The 16,744-nt window shown below is 34.9% G+C and overlaps 1 protein-coding gene across 1 annotated transcript; it reads left to right on the top strand.

Moving 5' to 3' along the window:
• The first annotated feature begins 2,841 nt into the window (after positions 1-2,841).
• LOC128989786 (sorting and assembly machinery component 50 homolog) lies at positions 2,842-16,618 on the top strand. Its single transcript, XM_054411833.1, has 10 exons — positions 2,842-2,985; positions 5,322-5,378; positions 6,484-6,585; positions 6,968-7,090; positions 8,528-8,745; positions 9,954-10,059; positions 10,806-11,081; positions 14,309-14,473; positions 15,299-15,425; positions 16,159-16,618. The coding sequence occupies exons 1-10, from the start codon at positions 2,965-2,967 to the stop codon at positions 16,326-16,328; spliced, it is 1,365 nt and encodes a 454-aa protein (XP_054267808.1). The 5' UTR covers positions 2,842-2,964; the 3' UTR covers positions 16,329-16,618.
• The last annotated feature ends 126 nt before the right edge of the window (positions 16,619-16,744 follow it).

Here is a 16,744-nt window from a genome sequence, read left to right as displayed (position 1 = left end):
TCTCTGCTGTATTCCCTGTAGTAAACAATGCGGTGTAATATTTCTAGGAATTCCCAAAAAAATATTTCCTAAAATATGGGAATCGGGGGAAGAGAGTATTTGTAGTACGCGAGGATGGTATGTGGCTGCAATCACTTGGAGAATTCAAGCATCTAGACCGCGTGCTATTCTGTGTGTTCATAGATTTTTTACATAACTATTATCACAACTAATCATAGTGTGTACGGTATCTGTGCAGTATTATTACTAAATAGTCAAATCAGTATTATTACTAAGATCAATTTTGTTAACATTTATGAAACAGGTGATTTTCTTACATCCTAAACCTAAAATATGTAGAGTTTGTATCATAAATATTCCGAATTTCGAATCAGATACAAGCGTATCCAATCTTTGGATATTTAACTTAAATTTGTTCAATATTCATTCTACGTCGGCTTTTAGTGAGGCTAATTACCCTTGTCTAATGGAGTGTAACCCACCTTTGTCAATATAAATGCGGAAATAACCTACCTACTTAAGGGGCCCACCAGATTCAAATGCGGAACGAACCTACCCATTTATGGCCCTAGGGTCATTATCTGCGGAACTAACCTACCACCGTTCCCACATATCCCACATAGATCCCAGGATTTGAGAATGTCCCTAGGATCACTCTAAGATATTGCACATATCCAACACAAACGAATTCATTTTGAGGATATCCTGGGGACTTCCTATGGATATTCTCGGTAGGCTACCTATATTAAAACGTATTTTATAGAATTGGATGTCATTTTTCAAGTGGCAAGTGCTTGAGAAACGTTATTAAAAAGTATTTCAATACTATATTTAATTAAAATACTTAAGTGGTAAAAGTGCTTTTCGGACAAAATATTTATTATTTAGTGTTTTTGTGTATAATATCCTGGTGGGATATCCCAGGGATCAGGATTTGGGTGGACATAGGGAGTTCCCAGGGAGTTCCCCAGGATATCCCGAGGACATTGCGGGATATACAGAGGATATCCCCCATATCCCACTGGGATATCCCCAGGACATTCCAAGGATATTCTTGTGTTGTGTGGGGATACGGTACATTTCAACACTGCATTACATTCTAGCCTAAAAACAGATCACTAAAATCAATACACAAAATACGCAAATGTTACATCAGCTGGTGTACCTATTTAAAACAGCTTATAGAAACACTGTCTGTAGCAGTACTTCTATTAGAAAATGACTGGTTCTTTGATGGCCTATGGGGCAGAGCAGGCCACTTCTATTTTAGACACTTCTAACACTTCTTATACTTTTCCCACTGCCCTTGGACCTTAAGCTTTCAAATGAATCCTCAACAGCCATGCTACCTTTTTGCTAGCTCAAGATATTTCGTGAGGACCGATTTGCTTATGGAATTAAATATATATAGATTTAACCAAATACACTAGTACCATAGATAAAACATACTCCTCAAGTACTCCTTGAGGAGTATGTTTTATCTATGCTAGTACCCTCTGGTGAGATGGTCCTAACTCCATCTATTTTATTGTCTTCAATTTTTTACATTACATGGAGAAGTTGTCGCAGTTTTTTTAATGTCCTGACTTCAGTTCCAGTGTCCTTGAGCTCGGCACAGGCATATGCTCACCTTTGTTTGTCTCCTTTGAATTCTCCCCTCGCTCATCCTAAAAACGGCAAAAATTGGAGCACAGACAAGTTGCCTAGAACGAATCAAGCGAGCCGAATAAACTATCCCAAGCACACCGAGTACATTATCGCGCTCGTCTTAGCTCACCTATATTTGGCTAGTGTGGGCTATTTTTCGCAACACAAGTTCGCCGCTATAGCAGGGGACAATTATAATTGGTTTGAATTACTAAATGCTGTTTAACATTGTTATAACCCATGCAGTCATGTTGAGAATATTGCGTTATGACTCAGGGGTCGCAAATATTCACTTTCATTGATTGTGGTTAAGCTTGAACTAAAATAACCTGAGAAATAAATTTTAAAATATTAAAATTACCCCCCTTTCCTTTGGAGGTTGTGGTGTTCCATACCTCCCAAACAGATCATAGTACCACAGGACCAGGACCACAGGACTACAGTCTGTACAAAAGTATATTCTAAATCCAATCTCACTTATAGTAATTTATAGAATTCACTTAATATTACTCCTAACAGTAATTTAAAGTAATCGTAATTCCTTAATTACCCGAATTTGCGACCCGAATTTTGTTATATCTGTATGTAATCAATCCGTATTGTTATAGAACATACGCTGTAGATGATCGTTATTAATACTTTAATACTCTACTTTAATACTTTTTGATAAAATGGCGATTGGCGACCATACAAAGTAGGTATCTTAAACCAAGTATGAATGGAGATGAGTGAAGGATGAGCGGCGCGATCTTGTTAGTGACTAAGGCCGACATATTCCTTAGACCATTTTAGACACAGCGGTTAATTAATAGCCCATACAGCTAATGGCAACTAAGGGACAGTTTATAGTGAAATCCGAACCACATTTTTGCCTTGGTATATACGAATTGGTCTAATTATCAGGATAGTACTGCAGATAGTCGTAGTACTCACTCGTGCAGACGTTAATCCACACCAGAGAGTATCGCATCCTCAGTGCATGCCTATAAATATCCACAATCTGTTATTAGGTATATAAATGCTGCATGTAGATGGTAGATTAATTATAATATTTTAATACTTTAATCTATGCCTATGCTAATAATTTAGTTCTTACAGGTCTATGTCTCAGAGCATGTGTTACATTTACATTTCTTATTCTTGACATTGACAATATTGTCATCTGTCTCTGTCATCAAAAAATGATCAAATCTGAGTCGATAGTGCCTAGTTTTTCTTCATAGTTTTCCATCGTTGGCCAATTATCAAAATTTTTAAATTATGTTGTTATGAAGTAGCAAAAGTGCATTATAATCTAGTGTCGTTTAGTTTTTTAAGATGGGGGGAGCTTATGGAAAAGTAAGTTATCTATATTGCTTGGCTGAGATAGCTTAATATTCAGGCACAAGGAAACATAACCTCAAAGTGGTTTCTAGGTTAATAATATTAAGCCAAATATTTTGAGATCTCCTCTGTACTAAAACCTAGTAAGCCCTAATGCCGAATATATTTAAGACTTGGCATGTTATAACTAGGCTGCACTTTAGTCAACGTCCTACACTCATTCGAATGAAAAATATCGATAACTTATAGGCTCTAGGCCTAGGCCTATTGATTATTCAATAAGAATAAGAAAGTTTATTGCCAAGTTGTACATAGAATAAGCATTGTCAAATTACATTAAATAAAATATTATTGTATTAGGGCCTACTAAACATGTTCATAACTTATCTATAGGTAGGCTACCGTAACAAAGATTGAGAATAACGATTGAGAATTCTTAATTTATAATATGAAAGATTCCGCTTTAATTTTATATTTCATGAAGTCCTTAACTGACTAGAATAGGTTAGCTGCAAGCCAGTCATAAATTTTTGACTTAAAAAGAGGAAGAGAAAGGCTGTCTGCCTGAAGAGGCTCAGGCAGCTTAAATTAGGCTATAAAATTTCACACAATTAAGTTTGAAAGAATTATCTGTGATGGCCAGCCTGTGATGTGGTAGGCTATATCCAGTTGTTCCTTATTTCGTGTACCTATGGGGGAAATAGTAATTCTGCCTGGCGGAAAACTCATTGAGATTAGCTTTAGTGTATATAAGTACATTGTAGATGTATAAGTTAATGATTGTGCAAATGTTTAGTCTGACAAAAAGTGGCTTGCACTTCTTGCAGTGCTCCGCAGGGCCAGCCCCCGATATAGTGCGGATGACTTCTTTTTGTATTAGTAGAAGCTCATGAACATGGGGGTAATGGCCCCAAAGTTGGATTCCATATTGAATGTGGGATTGAAACAGTCCAAAATTGGCTAAGTTAGTTTGAGATATTCAATGTCTACAAAAGACTTGAGTTTCCAGAATAGACATGAAACTCTCGATAGTTTTTTGCTTAAATTTGTGATGTGAATTTTCCAATTTAATTAGGTTGGCTATGTTAGGTTAGCTTAGAACAGATTAATTTCTTTCCATATAATAGACTAGGGCCTATACATTTTAGCCTAAATATCAGCTGTCAATTTGTAATGTATCGTAAAGGAAAAAAATCTATATATCGAAAAAAATCATCGATAATAATGAATGTTCCCTTTAACAGCAAAGTACCAGAAATCGTTATATGACAACAGAGATATTTAATTTAGGCCACCTTCTAAAATAGCCTAGTATATGAATATGCTGCAAAATGAAACCATTTTTACTATTTTCTTTGAATTTAACAAGTACACTTAAGTTAAGTTGATTGTTTAGTGTATGCATTGTTTAGGCGTAGTTTATGATACACAACAGATAAAAGGTCCTAATCAATTATTTTGAACATTATTGCCACCAGGACTGATGTACGAATTATATGATAGATTGCGTACCTTTTTATTACGTCTCCAGTCCTTAATGTAGTCAAGGGTGAATAGTTTCGGGTCAGAAATGATCCATTTTCAAACCCGTCATCAAATTGGTTGGTCCATAAATCCTACAAAAGTTTTTGTTATAAGATATAAATTATGTGTCGACGTGTATTTATAGGTAGCCTATCTTAACAAAGAATTCTGTCGGATTTATGGACCAACTAATTTGATGACATGGGTTTGAAAATGGGTCATTTCTGATCCGAAAGTAGTCACCCTCGACTACATTAGGCCTAAGGACTGGAGACAGAATTAACACATTCACTGCTAATGATATACATGTAATACTTTTATAAATGGCTAAAAAACATTAACATTAACATGATCATGTTAATTGAGTGACAATATATCTTTAATTAAATAAATTTCATACTATAAATTGTGGATTAAAATATATTATGTAATTATATACATCATGTATTATATATCTGCTAATATACTTATGACGCACAAGTGCGTCATTAGCAGTGAACGTGTTAAAAGGTAAAGTAAACTTGGCTGATGTCTCATCACACAATATTATCATGGAAAATTGCTGCACCACCATAATTTTGGTTTAAAAAATGTAAATACAAGTTCGAGTCATTGGAATTTATAGTCTCCCTCACATAACCAGTGTTTAAAAGGAAAAGTTCTAAAATTCCCTGGAGAATATATATATATCTATAAAGGTCTCACAAAAATGTACCTGCCCAATGGCCAATTCAGTTAGGCGCACATCATGGTCGATTTTTCATGTCCCCCGACTTAAATAGGCCAATTGAGTGTTCTTTGATGACAAACAATTTTTATTTTTTCAGGGCACAAACAGAACAGAAAATGAGAAGGAAAAAGCATTTGACTTCAAGAAGTTAGACGTAAGTCAATTTTTTACATCTAATTTAATCTCCTGGTAGGCTACGGTGTTTTTTGTGATTCAAAAGTTCAAAGTACGGTAGCTTAGGTTGTCTGCTGAAACACTGACAATGTTTCCAATTGAAAGATGGCTAGCTTTAAGGCCAGTTTTCCTTTATGTCAAGTTCGGTTGATAAACACGGCATCCAAGTTTTGGCCCCAACTCAACACATGAAGGTTAGGTACGGTAGGCGTTTTTCTAGGTAGCCTACCTACCGTTCAGCAGTGACTGAGTCAGTCTGTCCCACACCCCGCTACCAGTACATAGACCACAGATTTATACAAATACAACATTTTAGGCTGCTACATAGACATGCTCCTCGACTATTTTGGTATATATTTTATCGCGCAGTAGTGAATTGTGTAATTTCAATTTGGTTTAAATTTGTAACTGTAACTTTGTGTTAACAACATAGTTAAAGTGTAACATAGTAACATAGTTAAAGTGATTTTATTTCAGTTAGCCTACTTTAAATTTAAAAAAAAAGGATCCAATAAATTCAACTTTATACAAAAAATAATTTAGTTCAACCAACTTGTCGAAAAATGCAGGCGCTAGACAACAAACACTACATGCACAATCCTGCAGTAGTACTCTCCAGGAAAACACACTTTACACCTAGATTAGATAATTTGGTTATCCAGGATGTGATGCTGGGACTAAGCTATCTTCCATATTCTCAAAAAGGGTAAAAACATGTTATTTAACTTACAATAAATTATTTGGAAGATAGGCTAGTATGTTTCGACTCTTAGAGAATCTCTATCTATAGCTCAACATTGCTTATTAAAAAGCGTCTTAGAAAATTTATGTTAAAACTATCAATTAAGTTACTGTTTATTTTGTGTCTAGTATGTTGGTTATGTTTAACTAAACAAAAATATGTATCCTCTTTAAATTTTTTGAAGTTACAGTTACAGTTTTCTTCTTTGTTTCTTATGATCGCAAGAGCTCTTTTTAGTTTTTATTTATAAATGTATATATTTTTTTTTAATAGTTTTGCACTAGATGTAGTTTCTTAGTGCCCATCGTGATTTGGTAGGAACTAAACAATTTGTTTTTTTCAGGCAAGAGTAGATCACATTTATGTCGATGGATTAAGCAGAACGAAAGATGACATCATACATAAAATTTGCCATGACTTATTTCAATCCACCAATTTTGAGGAGGTAAGTGCTTAATCTGTTTGAATTCACAGTAAACAAATAAAGGCTCTCCTCTAAGCTATTATTGAAAAATGTCAGTTTACTATTGCTTTTGTGAACGAAACTGATCACAAACCTCATTGGCAAGATTTTAAGTGCAGTATTCACTTTAACTTTCAACTATGAACCATGTGGGTATCTCGGCGAGCTTGCTACACAACTGGATGCATTTTGAGAGAAGAAACACTCTGATACCAAGATGATTGTGGTATTCCCGTTTCCTGTTGGAAAAACACTATTGAACACACTGTTGAAAGTGTTACTACTATCATGGACAGCCGTCGTAGGTTGGTGAATAATAAATTCGCTACCAAAGTCTGTCATTAATTGATGATGTATTTTTCAGATGTTGCAGCATGCTCACTCCACCAAAACTAAACTTGAAAGCATCGGATGTTTTCACAATAACATAGTCATCCATCTGGACACCAGCTCCGGCCCTGGAGCCACACCTGAGTATGGTTATGACGTGAGTGTTTAGTTAGACTGATATTTCTAGTTTTATCAAATTTTCCTAAAGTGCGGCTAGACTGGCACCTATTTCAATGCTCCTCAGCACTTAGATGCTGGCACGTTTCCTGTAGTCTGCAGATTACAAGATGCACTAGGCTATTTTAAACATTTCAATTGTTTGATTCTACATTAGTCTATAAAAGTTCATTCACCAACATTGGAATTGGTGGTGTTCAATAGGTATTTGTGTAAAATCACTAATAAAATATAAAAAGATGGGTGTTGTGGCTCAGTCCAAGAAAACAAAGGAAGTTCTGGTTCTTTGTTTTTACGTTTTTGGCAATCTCTGCAACCGTGAACACATACTTACTTACAATTCCTGGATGTCCTTCATGTAATATTTTTAGAACCACATGACGTAATTTTCTGGGGATGACAATTCAACCTTTCCAGAACATCAGCCTGTCTTCAAAGTGTAATTCCCCTCTCTTGTCATAGTAGGGGTGTTCCTCAGTTGTCAAATTTTTCTTATTAGGCCATCCATTTTTCATACGTTTTTTGTGAGTGTTACGAGCAAAGACATACAGAAATGTGGCTTGAAACTAGAGGGTACTAGGCAGAGGAGTGGTGGGGTGGTAGCCATCTTGGTGAGAGAGGCCTGCTTCACTCCATACGTCCAGTGCCGCCTCTATTTTTACTCTCTGCTCTGTGATACTGATCAAACTTATTCCACCTTGTGCTAAGAACTTTGTTATCAAACATTTCTTTAACGGTGAAATATAGAGCTATTCTCTTTCTCTACACTTGACTAAGTCCCCCAACGGACAAAATATCTGTATATCTGCTGTAAACATATATTTTCTAATATGGCCTACGTGTAATTTTTTAAGGTAGGTAAGCTAGCTGCTCTCCTCTTTATTAAAAATCCTGGCCTATAGCCTTTCATTGAACAGAACTAAATTGTTATATTGTTTAATTTTAATTTTACTTACAATACGGCTTGCAAAAACAAATGTTTTTTTACAAATTCATTCTCTAATGGATAATCAGAAACATTGGAAAATTCAAAATTAAACTTGTTCAATACACAACCAATCAACAAATGGAACATAGCATAGCAACCCTGCATCACTATTAATGTTTGTTGGAGAGAGAGAGAGTCTAGTGTTGTGGGGCTTTGGTTCCCTGAGGTCCCGGGTTCAAATCCCTCAAATGACCAATGAGTTTTATCCATCTGATAAATGCTGTAACCCTAGGACTACCCTGAAGTAATGTGTAAAAGAGTTCCGGGCTAGAATGTAGCGTCCTAGGGTGTGAAGGTGGGACATAAAATGTTTGTCAAAGTTATTGTTCAATGCTAATTCAAGATGATATGAGGTACTTTCCTCAATCACCATTCTACTATAACCTAATAATACTTCCCGTTGTGAGATTTATCTAATCTAATGTTTAGGTAACATTCAAAGTGAAAGAGCTGAGGCCCGTGGCTGGAGGGGTGGACACTATGGTGGGATTGAACAACGAAGCTCTGCTGACTGGCCGAGTCAGTACGCCCAATCTAGTAGGCCGGGGTGAGAGACTCGAGGGTTCATTCCGGCAAGGGAGTAAGGAGACAAGAAGATACAATCTGTCGTTGTGGAAACCACTGTTGCTGTCTAAGAATGGTTCAAGGTGAGTGGAGTTCACTTTTATTGTTTGTTTGTTCATTTTTGGCAATGGTAGGTTAGTAAGTTAAAGTGATGATTGTGAAAATGGTTTACCACTTCTTGAAATTGTTTTTTATTAATAAAAAAAAAGTGTTTATTGTAGGCTAATTCGAGATCTTGAACCTGATTCTGTCTACAGTAAAAGTGTGAGATTCATTAGTACACACAAATCCAGATCCACATAGATAACTCTATAGTAGTTAAACTAGGAAATTAAAAAACCTGACTGAAAACAACAAATACAGTAGTAGAAAATAGAGGAAAGGCTCAAAATCAAAGGAAACATCTGTATGATGGTATGCTCTTGATGGTATCTTGATGGTGGCTTGAGATCCGTCTGGCAAATGATATATCCAGGTCATCTATACTCATCCTGGGTTGTATTCTAAAGTTAAGAAACTCTCTTAAGTGGAAATAGCGAAATAGGATTGGAGATTTATTGTTGTTTTTATTCAAGAATGTGGGTTATGTTTTTTGACTCCTGCCATAAACAAAAGAAATAAATATAGACTGACAAAGGAAGGTTCGGCCAGAGCATGATCAGTTTTTGTCAATCCTCTGCTGTCGTGGACTTGTTGTCGTCTGCAACTAGCACTACCACCCCTGCAAACTAAATATTTGTAAATTTTTGTATATGGGCAAGGTAGGCTACAACATTCTGAAATCCTGCAATTACAAAAAAAGACCATTTCTTTGTAAATCTCTAGAAATTTTAAAAACACGGAAAAACAAACTCCAATTCCTTATTTTGAGGAATTCCCCTCAAGTTGGCAACATTGGCTCCGACTATCAAGTCGTCATGGCACCGCTCGCTAGCACTTAACGCTGCAGCGGTGTGCGCCGAAACTACACTGCACTCTTAGCGGCCAGAATATATGCCAACTGCAGCACTGCTGTCGGTCTATATTTTATTCTTTTGTTTATGCTCCTGTATAGATCCGAGTCGTTGTCTGATCCATTAGGCTACTTTTGTTTGTGAAAACGACCCCCCCCCTTTCAGGGAATAATCCCTTTGCCTATTTTCCATTGAATTAATTTTTTTATCATGGTTTCAGTTTAGGGAGTGAAATTGGAATAGCATTTATAGTATTAGAGTTAAGAATGTTTTCCTACGGTCTTATTACATAAGTTACTGTCAGTCTCAAGTTTATTTTCTATTTATTTTAATTGAAGTGTTTCAGCTTCAGTCTTTGGTGATATTCAAGACTGGCCGCCATGTAAATTTAAACTCGGAGAAAGTGGAATTATGTTGGACTTTGTCTACAACAACTCCAAATATGTAAGTAGACCTATACATAAAACTAACATAGTTTGCTGAAAAATGTCATTTAGCCTATAAAAAACTAATAGACACTCACATACAAATGTTGTTGTATGAAAAAAAATCCTGATATATATTTATTTTTAACATTCATTTTGATTAACAGTTGTAGTGTAACTTAGGCCTTTGTTGGTGTGACAATAGGCCTACACTATGCATTACACTATATTGTAGTTATTAGGTTCCCAATCACTGCTTGGCAAAATGTGTATTTTCCAATACTTCTTTGATGAAAGATTACTAGGGGATCCGTGTGTGAATTGCACATTTTAATTCAGTTTAAAACTTACAACTACTGTACTAATTTTAATTTACAATAAATTAAATTTGTTGATTTTAAATCTACACCATAAATAATGGTTTACCTACCTTAATCAGGTTACAATTATCTAAAAGGTATGTTAAATCCATTTTTATAAACTGCATTGTCATTGTCACTTGTTTTCAATCTGACTTGGTTAAACATTAAACTGAACGCTTAAAACTTAAAATTTAAACTTAAACTTAAAACTTAAATGCTACCTACAGGAGCAAAGTCCAAAAGAGAAATCAACCCCTTTAATTACCATTCGTCCCTCACTTAGAATATAAGCTTTAAAATTACACCTGAATCGTAAAGATCGGTTAAGTAAGACGGCTGAAAAAGGGATGTTAAAGAGACTCCTTGTTGTATTAAGTTATTAAGTATAGATGCTTTGTTGCAGATGAGAAACAGTATAGGGTGGGAAGGATGCGTCAGAGATGTAGCTGTCGGAAACCGTTACGCTGCGTTCGAAGTGAGAGAAAACGCAGGGAGTACGTTAAAGTCATCACTGAAACACACCCTTGAGTATGATACGAGAGGATCATTATCCAAGATATTACCATCCGCTGGACTATTAGCCCAGTTAACCTCAGAATATGCAGGGTTAGGAGGAAATGTCGGCTTTTTCAAAACTAACGGATTGTTTAGAGTCGATATTCCACTACCAGCAGATTTTGTAAGTATGTATAGGCCTAGCTGATCTGTTATGAAACACACTTACTTTTGCCATTAGCTATTGTGTCGATAATTTCATTTTATTATTTTATTTGACCTTGTATACATCTATGCCATTGAAAACTGTTCTGTTATATATTATTTAAGTTATCTTGTTCTCGTTATGTTAATATCTTGGTTGTAGTAGAACAGACTGTTGTTCATTATTTTGCACGGCCTTAAAATCTTAAATTATTTCTCTCCTTTTATTCTTTTGACTTGACCGAGGTTTTGAGACGTATGAGCTGGTTGGAACTGGCTCGGTTGTACACAAAGAGGTGAAATTTGTTTCCTGGCGATCGATTGTAGTTTCTCTCCCTTTCAGATTATGTATATTCGCTTTGGAGGTCTTCTGCCGCTTTATTCTTAATCATGTAAATTAACCTTGACAAATTTTAACAGTGATATGTATGTAAACCAAACTGAATATAACTATTCTTTAAAACGTTTAGTCCAAACTAACCAAAACGGTTGTTTTTGTTTACATGTACAGTAAAAATAATCTGTATCAGCTGTTTTTGTTAACTTCAGCTAAAAACTATGAACCATCTATACTTATTTAATACGCAAGCAGGTTTTTTGTGACAATTACTCCTCCGAAAGTACTGACATGCCATGTACTGATTGACATGTTTTTGGTGTCATTGGAAAGAGAGTAACGTGAAGTTGTGCAGGAAACATTCTGTTTAGGGAAATAATTAGAGAGTGAGGCCCTGGGGCCCTTAAAAATTTTGTATTTCTCCATAAGATTAACATGGGAAACAAAAATTGTTATCAAACTCCAGCTGTTGTCAGAAATGTTAAAGTGAGAAGAAGAACATGAAATGTTAATTGTAAAATTGTGACAGAGAGGTTATGCAGAAAATCAGGTAGTTAATGGTTATTTGGTGCTATTAAAATAAAGACAAATTTGTAAACGTACTAGCGACAATGGGTGATACCATGCAGACTACATTATCATTGACAAAGACCAACATGGACAACCTTTTGCGCTATAAGTGGGAAACATTTCTACAATACACTAAAAGCCAGATCAGCTTTTGAAAAATGATAAAATATTTACAACAAATGTTGATTATATTGAACTGTTAAGTATATTGTGAGTATTATCATTAGTTACGTAATCTTTGAGTTGACTCTTTTAAACTCATTGGAATTTATGACATATTTGTTCTTAAATAAGTTATTTGTCTTTAAATAACTCCTTTACTTCTTTGTGATTGCTCGATTTTGAGCAAAATGTACATTAGTTGATGATAACATTGGTACATTCAAAGGGTGTAGGACAGAAACTGGATTTTTCCCATCCTTGTGACCAACTCCAATCGATTTCTCTCGGCCAAATACCCCATATTATAAAAAAAACAAAAAAATCTCCTGTAAGAAAAAAGTTTGCCCGTACATGCGATTGTTTTAAAATTTCCCAAGGAAAGATTAAAGCAAGCAGCTGTTCGCAAACGGCAAACATTACGTCATTGCCCTCTTCTATCGTGACGTCATGCTTCACGAGCATTATCGCCTGTTTTTTAAGTGTGGCCTTCTTGATATAAACCTGGTGTGATGATATAGAAGAGTGCTTAACCAAATTCTTTGTTGCCGAATCTGGCAAGGGCTTTACGCTGACCATCTAACAACAATTGTTACCCAGCCACTAAAACACTCACGGCATTCAAAATTCTGTAGCTGAATTCAGCAGCTAGGAAAGTCCACACTGAAATATTATGTACCTATACCTTTACACACCTTTATCATTCTAAAATCTAACCATGCATGTAGGCTAGATAAAATTTTATGGAATTTTCTCTGTCCTTACATGTATATTCAGGGTGATCATAAATTATTGGATACATTTTAAGATTTATACAGGGTGTTCAATAAAGGTAGGGACATATTTTACGTAGTGATTCCTTGGGTCAAAAATAAAGAGAAAATCAAGAATAACATTTTGTCCAAAATCGCTTTGTTAACCAGATATCCGCCATTTTGTATTTTTTTCATAATGATTTTTAGCGTTGATGTTTTTTTACCGATCTTTATGAAACTCGTTATATAATATATAACATATTATTATTTTAAAGTAAAAGAGACCCATGTTAGAAAAAAATTCATCTTGATTCAATTAAAAATTTGAAAACGGCGGTCTTTTAATTTTTGAAACTTAAATCTGGGTTTTTGAAAAAATTACAAGAACACTTTAATTAGCATTTTTATTTCCCTATCAAACGATATTAAGTTAAAAGATCGAATAAGAAATAGCTGAAATATTACGATTTTTAGGTGTAAAATGGGGTAGAATAAGGCAGAATCTAGTCAGGTTTGTCCTATTATTTATTTATTTTACACCTAAAAATCATAATATTTCAGCTATTATTTTTTTAAGCTGTATTTTTTAAGGTTAAATAAACAAATAACCAATCAAATTAGAAACATGGAAATTGTTTCATTGAATAGCAAATTTAAAATAGTTTTATACAGTAAATGTTAAAAAATAATTGTAAAAATGTCAGTAATTAAAAAAGTGGTTATAAAAAGTGTGTAAAATCACCTTGGCGAATCCAAACTTATACTCATGTAATTATAAGTATGCAATAAAAAGCAAAGTATTTGGTTTCATGAAAGCAAATCTGTAATAACTTTTCGAAGAAGGTTTCATTTAGACAATGGCCGTAATTCTCCGTGTGACAATTCTATAAAATGGTGGTACAGGCAGTTCGAACGACTGAGAAGTGTCCAAAATATAGTCTAAAGGGTCATCACCTCAGAATAAACATAACTTACAATAACAGTTTAGGTGAGTTTTACAGTCTTTTTATTATAACTACTTAATTAAATAATTATTTAAGTGCTGACAAGTGATGCTCATATTTAATTTCTGACATTTTTATAATTATTTTTTTGCAGTTACTGTATAAAACTGTTTTAAATTTGCTATTTAATGAAACAATTCTATGATTCTAAGTTGCTTGGTTACCGGTATTTATTTATTTAACCTTAAAATGTGTACAATAATTTATGACCACCCTGTATTTTCCATTTATGTCAATATTTCTTTCTTATAATTGTGTTTTAAAAAAAATAGGTATAACATACACTAAATGTATACTGTTCCTCTGCTCATGTCCATTAAAACTTCATAAAGTTATCAATACCAACTTTTCACTAAATTAATTAAGGCCGGTTTCATTGCAGGTTCTGCAAGGCACATTGAACGGTGGGTATATGGTTCCTCTACATACAGACAACAAAGGTGTTTCTATATGTGACAACTTCTTCCTTGGAGGTCCAGTCACATTTAGAGGTTTTGACTTTAGAGGCGCCGGTCCTAATATTGATGGCAGTTTTCTTGGAGCGAAGGTACGTTTAAAATGTTCAACCTGTAAGGCTATGTTTTCACATTTTGACTTACAATTTGTGCATTCTGAGTATTTTCTGTCATTTATGAAAGTGCCAACCACAATGCATAACATATTTGTTGGAAATTAGCAATTGTCCTGACTAAAGGTTTATACCATTAAGATTAATGCTATTGACCAAATTAACTTTGCGGATGCATCTATTGTGATTTATTTATTTTTAATTAATTAATTTAAATAATTGCCTATTAAATTTATAGGTGTCACTAAAAGTTATTCATAGCCTGAAACGTATAATTGACAATATTGACATACTAATAAAGGTATTTATTAGTAGAATACAATGACACAAATTTGAGCTCAAAAGAACAACTGAGTAAAAAAGGTAGCCGTTTAAAGATTCAAAATGGCAGTTTTAGAAATCTTTGAACAGCTGCCATTTTCGACTCGGTTGTCCATTTGAGGTCCAGTTTGCAGCATTGTTTTTAGTTTGACAAGGCCTTTAATTTGATGCACATATCAACCTAGGTTCTTATCTTTAAGAGTTTCAACTTCCTCCCTATGGGCAGTCCCACATAGACATCCACTCACCATATGTACACAAAAAAGTAGCTTACTTAGTAATGACATGCCAAATTTGGTTGTGATATCTCTTTTAGTTTCAAAGTTATAAAGTCGTCCTAAGAATTAATTGTCATCCTGTATATTACGGTATTAGAGCTGTTATCGTTAACTCTATTACATTCAGTTGGTCTGTAATCTTTGATTTAATGTTGTTCAAGAGTCTCATTTCAGTCTAAACCACTGACCACTGTATTTTTTCCAGATGTACTGGAGTGCTGGTCTGAGCCTTTTCACTCCACTGCCATTCAGGCCTAAACTTGGTGGTTTTGGCGATAATTTCCGAGCTCACTTTTTCAGTAATGTTGGGAATATTGGTAGTTTCAATATCGGTAAGAAATATTATTTTGAAATCATTAGTTTATAATGAAGCAAGTGAAGCAACTGAATGAATGAGTGAATGTAGCAAATGTATTTATTTACTGTACTTATTATTATTATACATTAAGCTTTGAGCTATTATGAAAATTATTTCCAAAGACACCAACGTTACCAGTGGTAATCCTGTTTACCAGTTAGAGGGTTCTTTCATCCTGAAAAGACCCATAATTTTAATGGGTGACTTGGTAATCCTAGAATATAGTTCTGCGATATATTATACCATAGACAAAAATAATTAAATATAGACTGTCAGCTGTGCTGCGATAACCATAGGTTCTGACGCACACCGCTGGGAGCGCCTTGTAGTTATGGCTTTAGCGCTATGTAAGTACACGGCGCTGCTAGTGGTGTGCGCCAGATGGCACCTATGGTAACCATGGTAACCGCAGCATGGCTGACAGTCTATATTCAATTCTTTTTGTCTATGATTACACATAGTACTGTGTGGTTCTTTTATCCCAGAGTTTTCAACCTTCGTATGTCCAAGGCTGTATATTCGACCTTGTTTTCGCAAATCTACATTGTTCTGTCTGTGACCTTCCAACTTCCAACAGTTCTTAGGTGTTTCCGTTCCCTATACTGCTCTGTCCAGTTAGCAGCTTCACTAGTATACTGATTAGTGGGGCCAATTTTAACCTTAAAGTGGTATCAAGGAAATTTCCAAACAACAATCTTTTGTTTCAGCTGACGGAGCTAGTCTGATGGACAACGCCAGACTTGCCTGTGGCTTAGGACTGGCTATGAGACTCGGTCAGATGGCTCGGTTAGAACTCAACTACTGTTTCCCTGTTTGGGTCCGAGATGGCGACAGATCTATACACGGCATACAAGTGGGATTAGGGACAACACCTTGAGATTCTCGCCGACTGTAGGATTACAACTATTTATTTTAGTGCTCAGTTTATGTTTGTGAAAATTCTGAGGTTCGGTCTCTGTGAGTCACTGCCTATTTTAGTTTAAGAACAAATCTCTCTGCATGTTCTAATTTGGCTAATTTTAGTTTCTAAATGCGTTTTAGACACATTATACATTTTAAATGTAATTGTTTTCGACTTTAAGCGAGTACAAGACGAGACTGTAAATACAGAGTTACCTGAGGCCGATGTAACACAATAGTTATTGTTAATAAATTGTTCTGTTGAAAGTCTGTGGTTCCTAACCTTTCGGTGACTGACTGATTTTCTGAACCTTAAACCTCTAACTCTCTACATTTGGGGCCATTATATTTGTTTAAGAAACTTATCATGAATCACTGAGCTTAGAAGTTAAA

The sequence above is a fragment of the Macrosteles quadrilineatus genome, unplaced genomic scaffold, assembly GCF_028750875.1.
Source record: "Macrosteles quadrilineatus isolate MER2022 unplaced genomic scaffold, UCM_ALF_1.0 Scaffold_3__2_contigs__length_128488019, whole genome shotgun sequence".
NCBI classification, from domain to species: Eukaryota; Metazoa; Arthropoda; class Insecta; order Hemiptera; family Cicadellidae; genus Macrosteles; species Macrosteles quadrilineatus.
This window is presented reverse-complemented; position numbering and strand designations above follow the sequence as displayed.